Source organism: Orcinus orca, chromosome 3 (assembly GCF_937001465.1).
Source record: "Orcinus orca chromosome 3, mOrcOrc1.1, whole genome shotgun sequence".
Classification (NCBI taxonomy): domain Eukaryota; kingdom Metazoa; phylum Chordata; class Mammalia; order Artiodactyla; family Delphinidae; genus Orcinus; species Orcinus orca.
Window position 1 is genome coordinate 128844117 of NC_064561.1, and position 20322 is coordinate 128864438.

Sequence of the window (20322 nt, forward strand, 5' to 3'; positions counted from 1 at the left end):
GAAATGGTCACTATATACTGAGCATACTTTTTCTTTGATGGCTTTTTCTTTGCCTTTAGAATCGTCTGTTATTTTGAGGTGGACGTTATGCACATTCATTACCTCATGACTAAGTTGCCCCTCAGTAAGACTTCTGGGAACAGGTCAAAGAGCCCGGTTTTGCAGTCCGCAGAGAAGCACAGCCGGCAGCTGCTCGGAGCAGCAGGGCTTGGGAAGGTCATGGCTGCTATTTATTGCTCACGATCTTTTTTTTTTTGCTAATGAATAGTTGTTAGCTAACAACCAAGGCCACATTCACCCAGGGCATAATAGCTGTTTGAATGCTCTCTGTGAATGCTGGAGAAGATAAAAGATAAGTTGAGGGACAGGAAGCATGCCCTATTATTCCCTAAGACTTTGAAGGTAGAGAAATTTAAATCCTTTTTTTTTTTCTTTTGCAAAACACCAGACACACATAAGATGTAATTAAGATTCTATGAGGCAGAGAATTTTCTTTAAATGAAGCTTATGCTTCACAGAACATAGGCTAAAGAAATTCTTTTGATATTTCTGAACAGGAGGAAGAACTCATTTGTTTATGTAATTCTTCAACTAGGTGCGAACACTCTGAATGCTACTGACAGTAGTAACAAGAGTTAATGTTTATATAGCATTTTCTTTGTGCCAGGTAGTGTTCAGCTTGCTTTGCATTTATTACCTCATTCTGTCCACAGTAAGTCCACGAGGTGGTATTACTATTATCCCTGTTTAACAGATGAGGAGATTGAGGGGAGCCCATGGCCACACAGTAAGTCAAGGAGCTCTTAGTGCTCTATCTCTGAAGAGAATCTCCTGTTTCTTCTCTGAGGAGACATCGTGTGGTGCCGTGGGAAGGGAATGAGACTAGGAATCTGGATTTTAATCTCAGCTCCACCAATTTGGACAGGACATTTTCCCTGACCTGAGGAGGAGACTTAGAAGATTCCTCCTACTCTAGAACTTCTGGTTCTATGAATAACAGTAAAGTTAGCGTTATCTCCGGGTTTTGAAACAGCACTGGATAAGGAGTCTGCAGCACTGCAGGCAGACAGCTGGGAGGCTTCACCATCATGTGGGCCCTCAGAAAGAAAAGGCAAAACGAACCCCCCCAGGTGCTGGCCTTCAAACCATCAAGAGGCAGATCCTTACGAGGAAGCTCTGACCTGCTGTCATGACATATTTATTTATAAAAGATAAAACATCCAAAGAGAGAAAAGAGAAAATCATTAACAAACGAGACGAACTATAGGACCAAATATTTATGACCTATATAGAAAACTAAGGAATACAGAGAGCGTTATGTGGTTTTTATTGGCATTTACTTTGAAAAGCACGTGGGTTGCCCATGACCAAAGTGGTAACCATTTACATTTTGGTTTATTATCAGTTCTGAGAGTTAAATTCTGGTTTTGTTTGTTCTGCTGAGAAAACAACAAGTTTTCTCAGGAACCTTTTAATTTCTCTGATTTTTGAGAAAACTTGACCCTACTGAACGTTGAATGAAAATTTCAAATCAATATGGAGATTCACACAGGCACTATTATTTTACAGATGAAAAACTGAGGGCTCGAGTATCTTGTCTAGGGTCACAGGTAAATGATGACAGAAGCAGTGAGAAAATCCTGGGCTATTTCCCAGCATGGTAGAGTAGGGTTTCAGACCACGATTCCCCTGAAAATTAGCTGGAGGTGGCCACTTATAGTGAAATTCCCTCCTGTTAGTGCTTATTGGGTTCCCCTGGAGACCGTGACTGTGTTCCTTCAAGCATCCTCAGCCCTTCACAAGGGGAAGCCTCCTTCCCGCGGGAGCCCGAGCTTTCTGCTTGCCTGTATCTAGATCTTCCTGGTGGCACAACATATGAACGTCTCAAGGCAGCACGCCAGTGCTCAATGATTTTGGAAATTTAAGGAGACCAAGTGTTAGTATACTGTACACTGGAGTACGATGCCCGATTTCTTAGGAAGCCAATAATTCGCTAGAAGCAGGCCCCCTCCAACTCAGACCCACGGATGGTTTGAACTCAGGGTTACTCAGCCCACAGGGACTGGCTGAGCGGCTGGAAGGTCCGACGGCTGACTGTCCTCTTGTTTAATAGCACCGTGTGGGATTTCCTGTCACTGGGGGTGTGGCAGAGCAGAGCATCCAAAGTGTAAGTGGTGACCTGGCCATTTATGTGCAGTTTCCCATACAGCTCATCAAATGTGGCCAGAAGAGCGGGCACATCCTTCACTTTTTCCCTCACTTTGACCAGCTGAAAAAAAAGCAAGAAGAGTAGATTGTTATATCTCTGCAAGATTTCTTCCTTGTTCTTTTTATCCTCCAAGAAGCAGAGATATAAATGCAAAAAAAAAAAAAAGAGTGTGCACCTAAAGTGGTAAAAAGCAGGGTGCGGGGGCACACAGAGGTATAACTAACTATAAAGGATTCCATAAGCTATAAACAACATTCAGGATTAGTACTTAAAAATCACCCCTGGTATTTTATAAAAGGGGGGTTCAAGTGGCCCATACTATACGATGAAACATACCAGGGAAAGGAGATCAAACAGCATGGAATCAAGTGTGTCCAATTTAACGATCAGAGCAGGAGGCAGGGTCAAATGATGTAGGGCTTTCTAGCTCATGGTAAGTTTTCTGGAATTTATTCTAAAAGCCATCAGAAGGTCCAAACTGGGACATGATCTGATTTCGATTTAAAAAGCTGTGTGGAGAACTGGAGGGTACAAGAATGTGGAGACTAATCTAGGGGCCCCCATCATAGGCCAGATGAGAGCAGGTGATGGTTTAGACTGGGAAAGGTATAGAAAAGATGGAGAAGTAGATATATATGAAGTATATTTTGGAGATTAAACTGAAAGGATTTATTGTTGAAGGGGAGAGGAAAAGGGAGGCATCAAAGACATCTTCGCAATTTGGGCTTTAGTAACCTGGAGATGGGGGGTGTCATTAACTGAGATGGGGAAGATGGCAGGATGAGATTTGGAGAGGGAAAATCAAGAGTTCTGTTTTGGACAAGATTGAGATGTCTGTGAAACATCTAGGCAGACATGTCCAGAGATTATTGGCTACACAATTATGAGGCATGGGGGCGAGGTCTAGACCAGAGGTATAAATATTAGCATCACAAGTGTATGAATGGTATTTAATTCTACAAAAGTGAGTGAGCTCAAAATTAGAATGTGAATGTGAGTCTATCACATATACACAGGTTGTGTAATATAACACAAACCTGCACACCTTCTTTTCAAACAAGGGCTCCCCACTGAACCTTCAGGTAAAGTTTAAACACTTCTAACATTCTTAAAAAGAATAGCTTGTTTAGTCCTCATGTTCAGGGTGAGATACAGCAGCATATGGCTTTCAAAAGAAGCAAAGCAGGTGAGCCAAGCTGGAGGTAACCTTGCTCTCACTGCAGATACTACCTCAGTTCTTTTTTTTCTTTTTTCTTTCTTTCTTTTTTTTAACTACCTCAGTTCTCTTAAATCACTACAAAAATAAATATTAAATGGTATCACTAGGACCATCCTACAATTGAAGCAGAAAACAGTTGGTACGACATTGTTTGTTAATTAAGTTTTAAAAAAGAAGTCAATAAGGAAACAGTTCATGTTGGAGTGGTTTCCGTCACGGTGCTGCAGAAAAGTCCGCAATTCTTTTCACCATTCCTCTAGGGGCACAACAGCACCTTCTCACCACACATTAAACATGTCCAGTAACTGGTGGCATAAACACTAAATAGAGCATTTGTAAAATGCAGAGTTTTACAACATAAGACTCCACACTGCAATCTCACAAAGATATTCAGAACTAGCTCAAAAGCTGCTGGGGTTTTAGGGATCAGTTCACTTCTCAACAAGCAGTTCCCTGGGTAGCCTCACAGCAACCAGGGGATACACTGAACTAGAGGGTGAGCTTTCTAAGTAAATCAGCCTTATAGGCTTTGGCAGGGGGGAGAATCAGATAAAAACAATGAGTATTTCTCAGTGTGAAGTTTGGATGCTTTAGTCGCATAATTCAGGCAACACATTGATGGGCCAGGTCTAAGGAAGGATTAACATCAGTGCTAGTGAGAAAGCAGAAGTTGTGTCAGTGCTGCGCACACATGCACATGATCGTGTGCTTTCAAACCAGTTTACATTTCTAGTTCCCCTACTTTTCTGAACACACTCCCAAAAGGTTCAGGTCGGTCACAACCTACACAGAGCTAAGACCTCAAATAGAAAGAAGCTTTAAATTTAATCATAACCTGTTAGTTTCCCGACAAGTTCCCTTTACACAGGCTTCAGGTAGGAGCGAGGAGTGGGACTGGGCTGGGAAGGCCACAGTGCGGCAGAGGCGGGGAGCTGCCACCTGCCCTCTGCTGCCAACCTGCCATCTCAGGTGCTAGCCGGAACCCAGCTGGGACCGTGCTACCAAAGGCCAGGGAAGAGGGAGAAAAGCTGGGGGAGGACCGACAACCAGGCCCCTTGGTTAGTCAAAATGACTATACCAGTATCATTACTAACAATATGATCACTGCCAATAATTTATGATTTCCTCACAGTCTTTTTTCCCTGTAGGTTATATATGACTAGCGATGTACAAATTACTAAATTTCGAATGACTTACAATAATTCCTCTTTATGTGCTTAAGCCATCAGTATGGCACAAGGTTCATTTGTTTCATTTTACTTTCAAGTTTTAGAAATTGCTTCTTTCTCTTCATTTTTATTTAACTTTATTTTATAATTTTGCAAAGCATTTATATGGTTCCATTAGTTGGTCTATTCAGGAGCTAAAACCACAGTTCTAATTAGAAAAGCTTTAATGTGGTTTCATATCTGGCAGGTCTAGCACCTCTTCTTTCACAGAGTCTTCCCAGCTATTCTTGCTAGTTTGCTCTTTCTACTAAACCTTAACTACAGAAAAAAACCTAATGGTATTTTTATTGAAATGTTACATTATCACATTAACTTGGGCAGAACTGACTTTATGAGGTTGAGTCTTCCTCTCTAAACACCCAGTAGGTCTTTCTTTTTCACATCTTTATTGCAGTATAATTGCTTTACAATGATGTGTTAGTTTCTGCATTATAACAAAGTGAATCGGCTATACATATACATATGTCCCCATATCTCCTCCCTCTTGCGCCTCCCTCCCACCCTCCCTATCCCACCCCTCTAGGCCAGTATGTCTTTTTACTTGTTTAGGTAGGGGAGATTTTCTTTTTGTTAAGATGAGAGATACTATAGCCTACTGTTTGCCTATGGGGATGATCCACAGGGAAGGTGAGCAATAGTGATGATGTTCAAAAGAAGGTGACTGCAACTTCTGGGCTGATGCCCTGGGCTGGCTGGGGGTGGGGATGGGCTCCCAGGCTCTAGAGAGGTGCCTACAGTCACCACGGCTTCAGGAGGGAAGGCTGAGCAGAGAGAGAGGGGGGCAAGGAGGCTGTTGGTGCGGCAGCGGTCCTCCTCTAATCGCTTCTGTTTCCTCTGTGAAACAGGAAGCAAGGTCATCAACTGAGAGGAGTGGGGAGAAGGAATTGGATGCTTAAGGAGAAAGGAAAAAGGAAAAGAAGAGGGCCGACACCCATGAAGACAGTGTGGGGAAAAGAACCATGTAAAAGGAACAAGTTTTCCTAGAATTTCAGAGGAAATTCTCTTGTGTTAGAGGAACAAAGTCTGCACCCACACATAGAAATCTAGCCACAGGAACCACAGAGAGGTTGCCGGATCGGACAGTCTCTTTAAAGAGGTGGCCTACAGGATGAAGGTATCATGTGGACAGTTTCAAGGGTGTTCTTGCACCTTTACAGGATTTCTGTGGAAGCCGCCTACTCACCACTTCTTCTGAGAACACAGGTTTTTTCACAAATCTTGACAGATTCCCCTCTGTAGCATCCTTTAGTGTGTCTATTAGGCTTTTCAGCATGTTTGACTGGATGTGGAGCATAAGCTGAAGAAAAAGAAGAAACAAGAAAAACAAGATTGAGCTAGTGATCAACACTGAGACATGTACCCCGTGAGGTAAGCCTACATTTATAGGCATCGACCCTGCTTTCATGCCATTTCCTAATTCATTTGCTTGCTCAAGTTCAAAGGTGCTTTGAATGAATGGCCACCAACCAAAACTTGTTTTCCAATAGCTAATCAAAACACCACCACTTCAAAGCTTGCTAAAAGGCAGAAATGGAGAGAACATGGATTTTGGAGTCTGACATACTTGGGTCAGAGTCTTGGCACTGGCAATTACAGCCAAGTGACTCTGGCCAGGTATTTAATCTCTTTCAGTATCTTTATTTGTGAAATGAGGAAAATACCTTTACATCTCACATTTTGAATTACTGTGAACATTAAATGAAATATCAGCACGCAGGAGGTCCTCAACAAACATTACTATTAGATTCTTCCCTATTTCCTCTAGATTCAGAGGATATGACGATCAGACAATCTCATAAGACTGGCTCTGGGTCAAAAGATACCTTTATCTTTTAATTTTTTTGGTTAGGAAATTGCAGGCATACAGATTGTTCAAGTATAAAGTGGAAGCCGATTAAGGTCTTAATGAGGCACTCCTATCTATACTGTAGCTATCAAAACGGGGTGCTTGTACTTGGCTTTCAAAATGATACCACTAACTACCTTCCATCAGATACAATTAACATAAGGAAAAAAAGAACACATTTCCCCCGCACCCCAATTACCAATGTTCACTAGTCTCATTTGAAAAATACAGCAAAGTTTAAAGAAAATGAGAATAACTCAGAATTCACCAACTAATGTTAACCATTGTTTCCAATCTCATGTATTATCTTCCAAATATATGAATCCCCCCCACCCCCCAATTTGATTCTGCTTTTTGGTCAATTATTATAAAGTGAACATTTTCTCATAGCATCAAGAAGTTTTAGGAAAAAATAAAACCTCATTTTTAATGATGAATGCATAGCAATCCATCATATAAATCAAATAAAGCAATACCATACTTTATTCTATCAATAAATGTCATACATTTTAAAAAATTGTTACTTTCTTAGACTTGATTCCCAGAAGTGAAATTACAAAATCGAAGGGTGTAAACATTTTTAAGCCTCTTGATCTTTAGAAAGGATAGTTTTTCTGGGAGAGATATTCCTTTCTTATACCAAAGCAATTAAGTTCTCTTAATAGTCCATTTTATAACATTGTATGTTTGCTGAGCAGGTGATCGGGATGAGGGGTTATCTTTGGTCCTGAAGAACAGAATGAAATGGCCCCAAGTAGCCTAACTCCAAAAGCCCTGATCTAAGTTGAGTTCTAGAGCACAGGCAAAACCCTTTGTAGGGAGAGAACATTCCGTGGGTCTCTCACAGTCAGGCAGAAGCACTGACTGTCTTTAGTCCCGACTGTATTTTCAAGGATGTTTGTGCCGCCAGCAGCCTGGGAAGACAGACAGTGTCTCATCCAAAGCAGAAGGCAGGTATGCTTACTGTCCAATTTAAGAGATTTGGGTTCCCCAAGTTCACAGCTCCTCTCTTAAAATATAATCCCCTGTGTGTGCAAGAAGCATATAGCCCTCTTCATGTCGCTCTGTGGGAACTGGGCTCAAGAAACTGCTGCAAAAATGCTAATCCGCTGGCTACTGCTATTGCTGTGAGTAATAAACTGTCCTTCTTCTCTCGGTGTCTTGTGTTCTCCACCAGCATCCACAAAACTGTGGCAGGTTAACTCGTTAGCTCAGAAGTGGGGTAAAATCTCCAAGTCTTAATAGTTCTTAACAGTTTTGTTAGTAAAAACCAATCCCAATTTGGTCGGCAGTGGTCGGTCCTATCAAGGGCAAGGAGAAGTCTACCTTGTTGATGCCACATCTGCAGTGCCTGGCACCGCGTAGACCCTCAACAATGAGAAATGAGAAAGGGAGTGTAGGTCCCCTAGCAATTTACAGGGATAAACCTCCTGGACCTCATGCTAGAAACTATTAATGATGTGCTTCTGAAAGATTTCAACTTTTCTTCCTAATTTTTCCCAGTTTCTCTCCTGCCTCCAGCAACTAACCCTGATTCAGTGGGGATTTCAAGAGTAAGGTTCAATACCTGGAACTATACTGCTGAAGGGCAACATAGATGAGGCAGTTACCGATGAAAGGCAAAGAAAAAATTTAAAGCTAGGAGCTTGTCTCAAACTGAAGTCTCAGGGTACAATTAAGAAAGCTAAATCAGGGTACAGTGCATGGCTTCAATCTTACAGACTTCAAACAAAAGGCTAGGAAAATTGAATTAGCAAGGAGCAGGGGGACTTTTCGTTAAAAAAAACTAGTCAAAGAACACATACTTCCCACCCTTCTGATTTTCTGAGACCTCAAGAAATGTGTCACTGGACACCTTTGACCAAAAAAGGGAACAGAAGCCCTGAACATGCAGACATCTCTGCATTTCTTTTCTTTCCAAGTTTGCTATATTTGAAGTAGAATAGCACAGTGTGGTAGAGACTGCTAATTTTCTAACCAATATCCACATTTCCCTTCTTTGTTTTGATAACAGAGCTCCTAACTTTAACTGATGCTGTCATGTACGGAACTCAGAAACTGTATTTCTCAGGTCTGTCTGCAGCTAGATGTGGTCATGGGATTAAGCTCTCGCCATTAACGTGTAAGTACAAGTTGTTTGGGAAAGCATTCTTAAAAGGGACCAACTTCTTTGTCCTCCTGCATTCTCCTACTTCTTGCTGGAATAGATGTAATGGGTAGAAGTCACGTGCTTAGGATAGTGGTATGGAAATACAAGAGGCCAGGTCCCTGATGACATCACGGAATGTCATACCAGACTTAGACCGACCACCTCTGGTTTTCTACTTGGAAGAAAAAGAAATCCTCTAATTTGTATAGACTCTTATATTTTTACAGTCTGCATTGCTTCCAGCCAAATGCAATTCTTAAACATATAGGTGAGATGCTGCCACAAAGGGATTTATGAGAAATAATAAGTCCTGTCTCCTTTCCTACCGGTGTGGCCTAGGACTGCCCAGCATGAGCTAGAACTTTAGGGTGGCCTTAGTGAGTAGGAGAAACAAACATTAAAACATTTACCTGTGTTAACAAATAAATGATAAAAAAGCAGTGAAACTCACCACTTGTCAATTCCCCTGTAAGGTAATTCAATTCCAGAATGGGTCTAGATTTCTAGAGAAATGATTAGAATTCAATGAGATCATGTGCTCAACCAGTTCGGTGTGGAGCGAGCATGAGCTGGGAAATGGGGAGCCAGGCCCTCTGGGTCGTATCAGCAGCAGGAGCAATTTCAATGAAAAGAAAATTAAGTTGAGGGGAAAAATTAGGTAAGTTCATATTCCAACTGGCAGCAAGAAAAGATTTTAGTGTAAGGCATTAATTTTTAAAGCGGATCTGAAAAAAACTTCATTTATTTCTGCTGATACTGACTGAAGAGACTCTATTCAGGCTATTTGTTAGGTTTCCATTTCTGAATAATTAACAAATTGCCCTTAAGGATTCTAAGCAGATGACTCAGCCTTGGAGAAGCTAGGGCCCGGAATTAAATTATTTTTTAAAAACCTGCTCTAATAACAGAGACCCAGAATCTGAAAGATTATTAAACCTGAGAATGGCAACCAGCTCTTTTCCACCATTCCCAAGGAAGGAAGAAGAAACAGGCTTGTATTGAAATAGGAGAAGTTTAGATTGGAAATTTGCAAGAATTGCCTGAGTGAAAATTTTTAAACAATCTTTAAGTTTCTGGACAATGGATAATTCTGCGACCCAGTTCATGGAGGGAATGGTTCATATTCAAGATCAACTCAAGGATCCTTACAGAGCGCTTGCCAGAAACATGCCCATTCATTCGACCATGTTGATCGGCCGTCTCCCCGCCCCCCAACCCAGCTCTCCCAGGAGGAGCTGTTCCTGCTGCCACGACTGAATAGCCGAGGAATCTAAATTCAAGGACATGGAGTATGTGCACTAACAGCAGGTTCGTTTTTTGACATCCTGTGTTCCTTTCACCATTCCGGAGAAGCAGTTAGCTCCAGTCCTAGATAAAAGACGCACAACGCTAATCTCTGTAGGTCTGGAGTGGTGGGGAAACCCTAGGCTTTGTATGTAGTCAAACAGAGTTGATTGTGTTAAAACTTTGACTCTGCTATTTAATTAGCTGTGAGAACCTGGGTAGTTTACTTACCCTTTGAATCTTCATTTTCCACATGTATAATATGGAGAAATACTGTTCTGACAGTGTTGTATAAAATAAACCGACAAATGTAAGTATCTAGCGTGGAACCTTAGCTAAAATAAACCGAAACCCTGCCGATCTCACTCTCTTCCGTTTCTTATCAACCCTTATTGATCCCCCCATGCCCATTGCAACTCTAGGAAAAGCGACTAACGACCCACATAAAACTTCTCTCACACAGTCTCCTGTGTTTCTTTCCCCGCTGATGCTATGAACCGCCTGGAATCCTAGCAATTCTACTGCTATCCAATCATGAAATGAGTGCATCTGCAGGCCACTCTCTCAGAAGCAGATAAATATATTAATACTTGGAGATGCTGAGCCGTCCACATCCAGTAGGAAGCTGAGAAGAAGAAAAAATAACATATGCATCTGCTGGAAGACCAGGATTCCTAGTCTGTTTGGCTTACTGGCTCACATGACCTGGACTTCTGGACTCCGGACCTTTGCCACCTTGGCCTCCATCAGCTGAGAGCTTTTCAGGCTGACCTGTAGTTTCTGTTCAGGTGCCCAGTCTTGGGCCAGGGGCTGCCTGCAGGAGGCCATGGCACGTAGGGCTATCAGCTCTCTTGGGTTTCGATCCACTGGTGTGATTCCTCCCCTGTCTTTTTCTGTTGCTTCCTCTGCCTCACCATTAATGCCGTAAAAACTCATTTCTGGGACCTCTTACCTCCCTTTTTTGTGGCATTAATCAGTTTATAGCAGATCCATTACCAGGTTTTACAGATAAGTTCTTAACTGACAGCTCTGACACTCATCCCCACTCCAGGCTCCTGCCCTTTGCCAACTACAACATCTCTTTTTGCGTATTTTTCTTATATTTAGTCTCTTCCCTTCCAAACCCACCTCTTTCCCTTTTTTCCTCCCAGGTTCTCTACTATCACTGTCTCCATCTTTCTGGTTCCCTAGGCTCATCTTTCCCTCCTGTGTAGGCATTTTGAAAAGTAAATATGAGGTCAAATATAAGGTATTCTTATCTCAGACTTCTTGGTGGAACTTGTTGCCCAGAATTTACCATAAAGGCTTATCTAGTCCTTCTCTTGAAAGTCATCTGGGCACTGGTCTGGGGGTGACATTTGAGGATAATTATGGGCAGAACTGAAAACCACGGGAGCTTGCAGTTATGCGCAATTCCTGTTCACGGGTTCTAGGATTTGTTAGAAATAAATAATCCTTTTATTTAACATATTTCATTTTAAACAAATACTACTGGTATTAGCAAGCATCACTGAACACTGATTACATGCCAGGCACCAACTGTTTTGTGTTAACTAACTACTTTATATGCATTATTCTTTCAATTCTCCTAATGAAAGAATGGTACTATTACTACTGCTACTTCAGATAGAAGGAAAATGGGTGGTAGAGGTTAAGTAACTTTGCCTAAGGACTCAAAACTAGGAAGAGAACCAGCAAACTAACTGGCAAACTAGAACCCTCAGCAAAACGAATCTCCCAACAGAGAACGCCCTTTCACCTCCATGCCTCCAGTCCCACAGCCCTGTCCTCCTTCAGAACACTGCTCAACAATATTCTTCTCCCCAGTTCTCCTCCGTTAGCTCCTGCTGGCCAGCCCTTTGCTCCCCAGCCTGGAATACCGCACTGGCTATGACCCGCTATCCCAGTTCATGTCATGCTGGTGTTTACCCATTTCGGTTCATCTTGACCCCTTGATGTTTCAGGAGACTGTAAGTTCCTGGACGCTAGGGGCTTTCTTTTCAACTCCCCACAACACACGTACTCAGCATACAAGCAGGGCCTCAGCAGGGCCTAGCTGACTGGGGGCTGTGATGTCGTTAATGACAGGAGAGTCTCTTAGTCTTTTCATTGCCCCAAGGAGGCGCAGACGACTCACTGCTCACTGAAAAGGTGGCAACGAAGTAAGAATGAAAATGGCTCGCATTTATTGAGCGCTTACCAGGTTAGATGCCACCTTATGCCGTAGGCGTACTGACTCCGTGAGTCAGGTACCATGGATAGGATGTAATCAGCATGCAGGCTCTTCCTAAGTCTCAGTGGAGAGACTGCAGAGTCCATCTCCCTTCTCTCTAAATTGACAGCCTTTCTGTAGTCATGTGTTACACCTGCAGCATTTAGCCACCTCTTATATCTGAGCATATCTGCGTTTCCCACCTATTTATACACTCCTGGAAGAACGTATTGACTCCTCTCATAGGGCTCCATTATAACTTTCACACAGTGATCAATAAATGAACATGATGGATGACCTTGGGAGATCAAAAGTCATTTGTTGTACACAGACAAAAAAATCTAGACTTCGTTTTATTACACTTCAAGCCTTACTTTAAACCATAAAGAAGTCACTTACATTTAAATTAGTGCAGATTATGCTTTCTGGCTTCATGATTTGAGAAAAAATTGATATAGCTTTTGCCAGCTGGTTCTAGAAGGAAGAAAAACAAGTCATACCCCCAAGGCATATAAACATTACTCTGCTATCATAAAGATCATTTAAGATGTCAGGATAGTCCTATTCATGGTGCCCCAGGGTTTTGAAGTACACAAAGAAAAAAAGTTTTCTGGTAATCAAAAATGGACATTCTATAAAGTGTTTCCTACAGTGGCATATTACTGAATGTTTTTTTTTTGTTTTTTTTTACTGAATGTTTTAACAACCTGCCTGAGTTCCACGTTCTAAGATGGGGGCATAAAGTTGGCATTTCCCCTTCTCTCACTGGAATGAGCTTTCAAAAAAAAACAAGGTTGAGAAATAGAAATGCACACCCATCTTTGACATAATTAGAACATAGCAGAAACCTCAAACCACAGAAGAAATCTGCATTGCCAAAAACACTGGAGATGGAGCATACGCGAGTTCCAGACAAAGCAGTAAGAGGAGGACATTGCTGCATATCTCGGAAGGAGTGCACAAAGTAGTTCTCAAAGGTGAGGGCACAGCCTGAAGTACTAAATTCCTGTTTACAACGATGATAATAGAGTTTAGAACTAGTAATGAGGTCTTTGGATCCTTTTGGTGGCAGAGGTGAGGCTAATCAAGAATTTGCACAGATCAGCCATACTTGCAGGAAACAATATGTCACTTATAGCAGCGTCAGAGAAGAGACTTTTCATTGAAAATCACCTACGTGCCTACTCCCATTGGCCAGGAAGAAATAGAGCCAATGCATATTTGTAGACAAAACTCAGATATAAAGAAAATTCCTGCTAGCCTAGAACGTGGCAACACGGCGCTATTCTCTTCTGACATGAATCTTCTGCAAGTGGCTGGTCTAAGCATCTTTCAATGATGAATAACCAAAAAAGAACCAGCATGTAAACTATATAAAGACATTATGAGGAAAAAAGAAAAAAAGGATTACAGCAAGGAAAAAAAAAAAAAAAAGAAAAGAAAAGAACTGGCTGATGAAGAACTCCCAAAGGAAAAATGTTTCCATGGATATAAGGGACAGAAAAGAGAAAAACTAACAAGATCAAGTCACTCAGAAGTGGGAAAAAAAAAAAAAATTCAGGCAGGCCTCAGATTTCACCATAGCAACATTCCATACTAGAAGACAGAAAAACGATGCCAAAGAAAACCTCAAGTAAAGCAAATATCACCTCACAATTTTATATCTGGCCAAACTGTAGTTTAGAAAAAAAAAAAAGGGCAAATAATTTTAAATACCAAGAACTCAAGGAGTACTGTTCCCCTGAGGAATTTACTAGAACACACTTTGGAGAGCCTTAAATTAAAACCATTCCCTGAGCACGTTACTTGGTAAACGAATCATTTGAAATTTCCACTTTTATTATTTGAGAAATTTCTCTGAGTACAGCCTCCCTCATTGATTTTCCATAGGATCCTGGCCAGCCCCGTGTAAACAGCAGTGCATGTTAGGCCCTCAACTGTAAATGAAAACATTCTTTGGAGGCAGAGGTATAGATGTAGGTTGCCATGGCACCAAAGGCATTGGTCTCTTTATGGGGACTTTTTCTTTATGACAGAGTCAGAGGAAAAAAGATAAAATAAAAGCAAGAACAAATGAAAGTAGTAAAGTCTTGCCTACTCCTAATTCACTTATGTGCACCCCAAAGCCTTACCTGGTTCAGAGCTAATGCCACTGCAAAACAGGATGCTCTCCTGCAGAGGATTTCTCCCTTGATGAGGGCTTCTTCCCTTAACGTGGTACAGATTGTAAAAGATTCAGGGCTATTCTGGGGGAAGACAGGATTGCTCAATAAATAAATGTCACAAACCTTTAGGTTAATAAGATGATTAATGGTGCCCAGTGTTTCAGATTTCCTTTTGGAAGAATTTCCTGGAGCCTATCTCAAGCCGCTTAAAAGATTAAGTTCCATATAGAGACTATTTGCAAATAGACTCAGTTATCTATATATTAGCAGCTCAAATCTTAAATGAACATTATTTTTAGCTCTTTGTCGGTTTTCTGACCTGGGGCAGCTTTACCCACAAACATACAGGTCTCTTTTCATCCAGGCAGGCTGGTTTCAAGACATAGGTACCATAACATACACGTGTGAAGAGTCAGTGTGCTACTACCGTGTATTAAATGATAAGAGTAAAGCTTAGCAACACCACAGAACTTTTCCTTAGGGGGTTTCCAATCTGAAAATATCTGTGTTAAGTCAAATGTTTGAAAACATGAAAACATACCTGAATGGAAATCATGAAAGAATCCCATAAAACCAGATACCTTAAAACAAAAACCAACAAAAAACCACACACACCAGGAAGATGAGTGATATACAAAGTAGCAGACAGCAGCGGTAAGACAGAATTCTCTTCCTTTATCTATGTTGTAGGTGGGTTAGGTTTACGAGAGCAGCATTAGTTCTGTATCTGTCTGTCACAGCGTGATTCGTTACTCAAATCCTAAAGGAAAATCTGAATTTAATGAGAGGGGATGGTTCCCAGAATTGGCTTGCAATTTGTAACAGCTGACCAGTTCAATTTTTCAACTCCAGTCTCCACTGAGTGAAACAAATTATTCTTGAACACAATATAGGGCAGCGGTCCCCACCCTTTTTGGCACCAGGGACAGGTTTCGTGGAATACAGCTGTTCCACGGAGCTGGGGTTGGGGGTGGGGATGGGTCAGGAGGTAATGCGAGCAATGGGGAGCGGCAGGTGAAGCTTTGCTTGTTTGCCCACCGCTCACCTCCTGCTGTGCGGCCCGGTTCCTAACAGGCTGCGGACTGCCACCAGTCCGCAGCCTGGGGGTTGGGGACCCCTGATATAGGGGAGAAAAGTCCTCTGGCCCTTTGTAAGTAGTAGAGTTAAATTCTCTCCACTTCAGTATACGCTCAGGGAGACATCTCTAAGAAGGCCAGGAAACTGTGTATCACAGTGCTGAAGAACCAATGCTCAAGCGTGTGTCATGTTGGCTTCTGTTCACAGAATCATAAAGTGGCAGGATTGGAAAGGATCATCTAGTAATCCAGCCGTCAGCAAACTACGACCCTGGGGCCAAAGCCAGCCTCTGGCTAAAAATGGTTCTTAGATTTTTAAAGATTTGTAAAAAGAAAGAAGATGTGCCTAGGACCGTAAGTGACCCCCAAAGCCTAAAATATTAACTATCTGGCCTTTTATAGAGAAAGCTTGCTGGCTCCTGAATCCAAATGCTTCATTTCACAAATGAGGTAAGTGACCACTTCAAAGCCAGTTCATGTTAAAGTTGAGACTAGACTCCACATTTCTCAATTTCCAAGTTGGTTTCTTCCCCCTGTAACCCAACTGCCCCTCTTGTTTTGGAAAATTGGTATCGCTATGCTTTTCAGGGAAATTTTTCAATAGCCACGTTCTACCTTACTTAGTGTTCCTTCATTTTCAGTATAAAAAGGTTTTGTTAAGTTTCCGGTGTTAAAACGGCATGAATGTGTACAGTAATGCATGGAATCTTGGTCACTGTACTATTTCAGTTAACATTTATGCATTCAATAAGTAATAAAGGAACAGTCTATGTGCAAGAAACAATCCTGATAGAGTAATAAGACAGGGATTTATAAGTCATGCTCTCTATTCTCAAAGAACTCATTTTAATGTCACATACATTTATTAAAGATCGCTTGTGAACCAGGCACTGTTAGGTGCTGGCAAATAAAGAGGCCTCAAGGAGTTTACCCTCTAGTGGGGAGGATGGAATGTGCATCCACTTAGCAGATCAGGCAGTGCTATAAGTGCCATGTCTGTGAACACAAATAGATCACAATCAAGGGATACTGAAGGACACAGGGAACACTTCCAACTTAGGTGATCACAGAAAAATTCACAGATGAGGACAGAGTAGCCCTTGAGTTCACCAGTGAAGGATGCTAAGACTTTCATGGGAGAGGGCCACAGAGAAGACTGGTCTGGTGAGGTCCAGCAAGAGAAAGAGGCCTCTGAAGCAGAGTTTGAACCCAGCATGCTGTTTCTTGTTCTCATTATCTACACAAATGCCAGAAAAGATGGAAAGATGATAAAATTGCTTTTCCCATGATAAAACTGTCTGACATGGCTAACTTGGGTTTTCTAAAAATGAACATATTTAAAATGGAAATATCTGCACCAGATGGAAAACAGACTTCAGGGGAACTGAACTTTATTTGTAGAGAAAAAAAATAATAAATCCTCTCTCAAACATTACCCAAAATGCTCTAAAAGTTTAGGGAAGACAGTCTTACCAGTTTGTAGCAAACTGCAAAAGCAAGGATGTAAGTATCTTTGTTGAACTTCACATCTTGGTTTTTCATCTCAATCAGTACTTCCAATGCACCTGTCAAAAGCCAGGAGTGGGTCGGCAGTGTTAAATGCATTCAAGTGAGTTCAGAGTCCTCTACTATTGATTCCCAGAGTTCAATCTGTTTAGCTCCATCTACTGAAAAGTACACTTCAGCACAATAAAAACTTTTGAAGTCATTTATCAATTAACTAAATTTCAAAATAAACTAGCAGGTCATACAGGAAGAACTAGTATTTTAAAACCTCTTATAACTGCAGCATAAGTAAAATCTGGGGTGTTTAAGTCATGATGTGATGCAATAATGTTTTCACACTTCAAGAATGGGGTCTCCATAATTCAGCCACTCATCAGGAATATAAAGATCATTTTTACATAGTCCATTGTTTTTCCTAATTTTACATAGTCCATTGTTTTTCAGCAAACATAAATTGTGATACTTACTTTCATATTTACCTTTGATAAACAACATATCCATCAAAATATTGAATGATGTGGAGTCTGAGAAGAAACCTCGTAAATGCTAATGAAGAAAAACAATATAGTTTGGTTAAAAGGTAAAACTATTAAGGGAGTACTTATACTGCATCTTCTCTGTCTAGGACTGTCTACATATTTTATTCATTTAGCAAAAAACTTTAAATGGTGCCCACTCTTTTGGGGTCATGCCTTTAGCAACGGGCACAGTGAACAAGAGGCAAAAGATACGGCAAGAGATCTCTACGTTTCAGAAATCCAGTGAAGGACGTCTTTATGCAATGGGCTCTGCTAAGCTTAGAAGAAAGAAGCAAGCCGGTTAGCCCTCCTGGGGGTTGTCTTGGAACCTGGGTGCAGAATATTAACACGAAGTGGCAGCTATAAGTATGCTTGAGGGCTAAGGTGGGAGAGGCTTACACAACTATGATCCTCTTTTGGCAAACGAATAATAGTTGATTATTCACTTTTTGAAATAACTCACTACAACAGTGGTTCTCATCATTTTTAATGGGATGATAATGTGACACATGCTATTCAAATACACCATTAAATGTCTTGTGCAAGTCTGTTATTATTTTTGAGACCCTATTAGGCAGACCCTATTCTAGGTGTTAAGAATAAAGAAATGATGAACAAGGCAATGGCCCTGCCCTAAACTCTAGTAGGGCTTATAATCTAGGGGAGCTTAAATTCTAGCAGAGGAGACAATGAACAAGTGAATAAAACAAGCAGAAAAAATAAAAATATAATTTCAAGTATCAATCAGGGCTATGAAGAACAGTGAAACAGGATAAAGGGAACAGAGAAGATGATGGAAGGTGGTCAGGGAAGGCTCTCTGAGAAGAGGAGACCTCAATGAAGTGATGCAGATGTAGAGCACTGAGGCCACGGGCCTGGCTGTCTGAGAGAAAACCAGAAGGTCCAGAGTGGAGTAAGTGAGAGAGAGAGTGGCAGGACATGAAGTACCTCAACGGGACCTTGAGGGCATGGTCAGGGGTCTGAGTTCTATGCGAAGTGGGACGGGAAGCCACCAGAGCAGCCCCGTCCATAGGGAGAGATTGCAAGCCTCAAGTGTGAGCCACGTATGTGACTCTAAATTTTCAAGTAGTTTAATTTAAAAAAGTAAAAAGAAAGATGTGAAATCAGTTTTAATAATATGTTACTTAACCCACGAAATCCAAAATTTCAACATGTAATCAATATAAAACATTATTAATAAGATACTTTACATTCTCCTTTTTATGCCAGGTATTTAAAATCCATCATGTATTTTACACTACAGCCCATGTAAATCTGAACTAGCCGCAGTCCAAGGCCTCCAAGGGTACGTGGGGGTAGTGGCTACCATACTGGCAGCACTGAATTCAGGGTTCTGGGCAGGGGACACGACAAGGTAAGGTGGAAGCAGGATTAGGCTTTATGGTATTTGACTCTAATTCAGTTTATTCTACAACTCCAGGAAACATATACATACATGAATGCTTCATGCTTAGGTAGGTTAAGAAAAACCAAAAAACGAAAACCTTTACCCTCATTTTCTTTCTTTTTGTTTATCATTATACTCATGGCTATGATTTATTACAATGAAACATTTGTTTTCTTTTAATTACAACATTAACATATGCTTATTACAAAATAGTCAAACAATACTCAAACAATACAAAAGTATATACAGTAAAAAGTGAGGATTTCCTCTAATTCTACCCCCTGAAGATAAGCAGTAGTTTAGTGTATATCCTTCTAGATTTTTAAAACATATATGCTATAATGTAAATATGTATGTATATTTCTTCTTTTAGGGAAAAATAGGCTCAAACTAATCCATACTGTTCTGAAACCACCTTTTCTCTGCTTACTAATATATTATGGTCATCTTTCTAATACCCAGGGTCCTTAAAAGAGGGGCAAGGTGAGAGTTAACAGTTCCTCCATGGATACAACACTTTATATGAAAAAAAGTAAGAGGCAAAAGGACAACTTAGTTACGGAGATTCTTAAAAATATTAAAATGTCCCAGGGGGCCAGCCCTGGCCCCCAAATTTAATAAATGTTTCTGACCATGGATGAATTTATAATGTCTCTGAGTCCCCGTTTCCTCATCTGTAAAATGGAAATAATAATAGTACCTACCTCGCCAGGGCTATTGTGGGAAACAAATGAAATGAAACATGTATAATGCTTAAGCATGATGCTGCAAACTTGGTAAATATTCAATGAATAATTACAAAACTAATTATTGTTACTTTTGCTTTTAGGAAAATAAAATCAGAATATGTGAAAAGCAGAGATTCTGAAAACAGAAAAGCACTTTACAACATAGCCTTCAACCAGAAGTAAAAATACGAAAACTGGAGAGAGGCACAGGTGAAGAATAGGAAAGGCAGCCTGCCTCAAACTAGCCCCCACTAAAAGCTCCTCAAAAGAGAAGATGTCAGTCCCAGATGGACACACATCCAAGGTAGGTAGATACCTTGTAATCTGTACTTACACCTCTTCCACACCTCTGTATAAAGAGGCCTACGCCTCTTCATAGGCAGTGACTCCAAGGAAACCTTAAAAATCCAGGGAAGAGCTCATTCCCTCAACCCAGCAGCCTTTCTCTGAAAATCGAACCCAGGAATAATGTGTATAGAAGAGCTGCCCTTCCTAACATCACTGAAAACATCCCGTCCTCAGCGCAAGGAAGTCACCATGGCAGGGAAGGCAATTGGGAGACAGTAACCTGGTCTTTGATGAGCTCCACTGCAGATTCCTCGAGATCCAACTCGTAGCACAACCTCATGAAAAGTGGTCCAAACTTGTACTCCCCCAAAGTGATATTCCTGTTCTCTGCATGGTACCTGGTAAGCAAAATAATTCAATGAGCCAAACAGTGGGACCTGAGGAAAGACAGACCGTGGCATGCACTCTACTAGGTGCTGGGGACA

The 20322-nt window shown here is 41.1% G+C and overlaps 1 protein-coding gene across 2 annotated transcripts in view; it reads right to left on the reverse strand.

Moving 5' to 3' along the window:
* Nucleotides 1-1310: 1310 nt before the first annotated feature.
* PTCD2 (pentatricopeptide repeat domain 2) overlaps nt 1311-20322 on the reverse strand; it is a 28382-nt gene continuing 9370 nt past the window's right edge. Inside the window, exons 4-10 of one of the 2 annotated variants that reach the window (XM_033429986.2) lie at nt 20118-20235; nt 17375-17441; nt 16863-16954; nt 14281-14394; nt 12548-12622; nt 5841-5954; nt 1311-2269 (exon numbers count right to left, since the gene is read on the reverse strand). In XM_033429986.2, the coding sequence (XP_033285877.2) occupies nt 2045-2269; nt 5841-5954; nt 12548-12622; nt 14281-14394; nt 16863-16954; nt 17375-17441; nt 20118-20235 (805 nt within the window). In that variant the 3' untranslated portion in view covers nt 1311-2044. Of the gene's footprint in view, nt 2270-5840; nt 5955-12547; nt 12623-14280; nt 14395-16862; nt 16955-17362; nt 17442-20117; nt 20236-20322 lie in introns of both variants that reach the window. The other variant, XM_033429987.2, reaches the window with a different exon arrangement.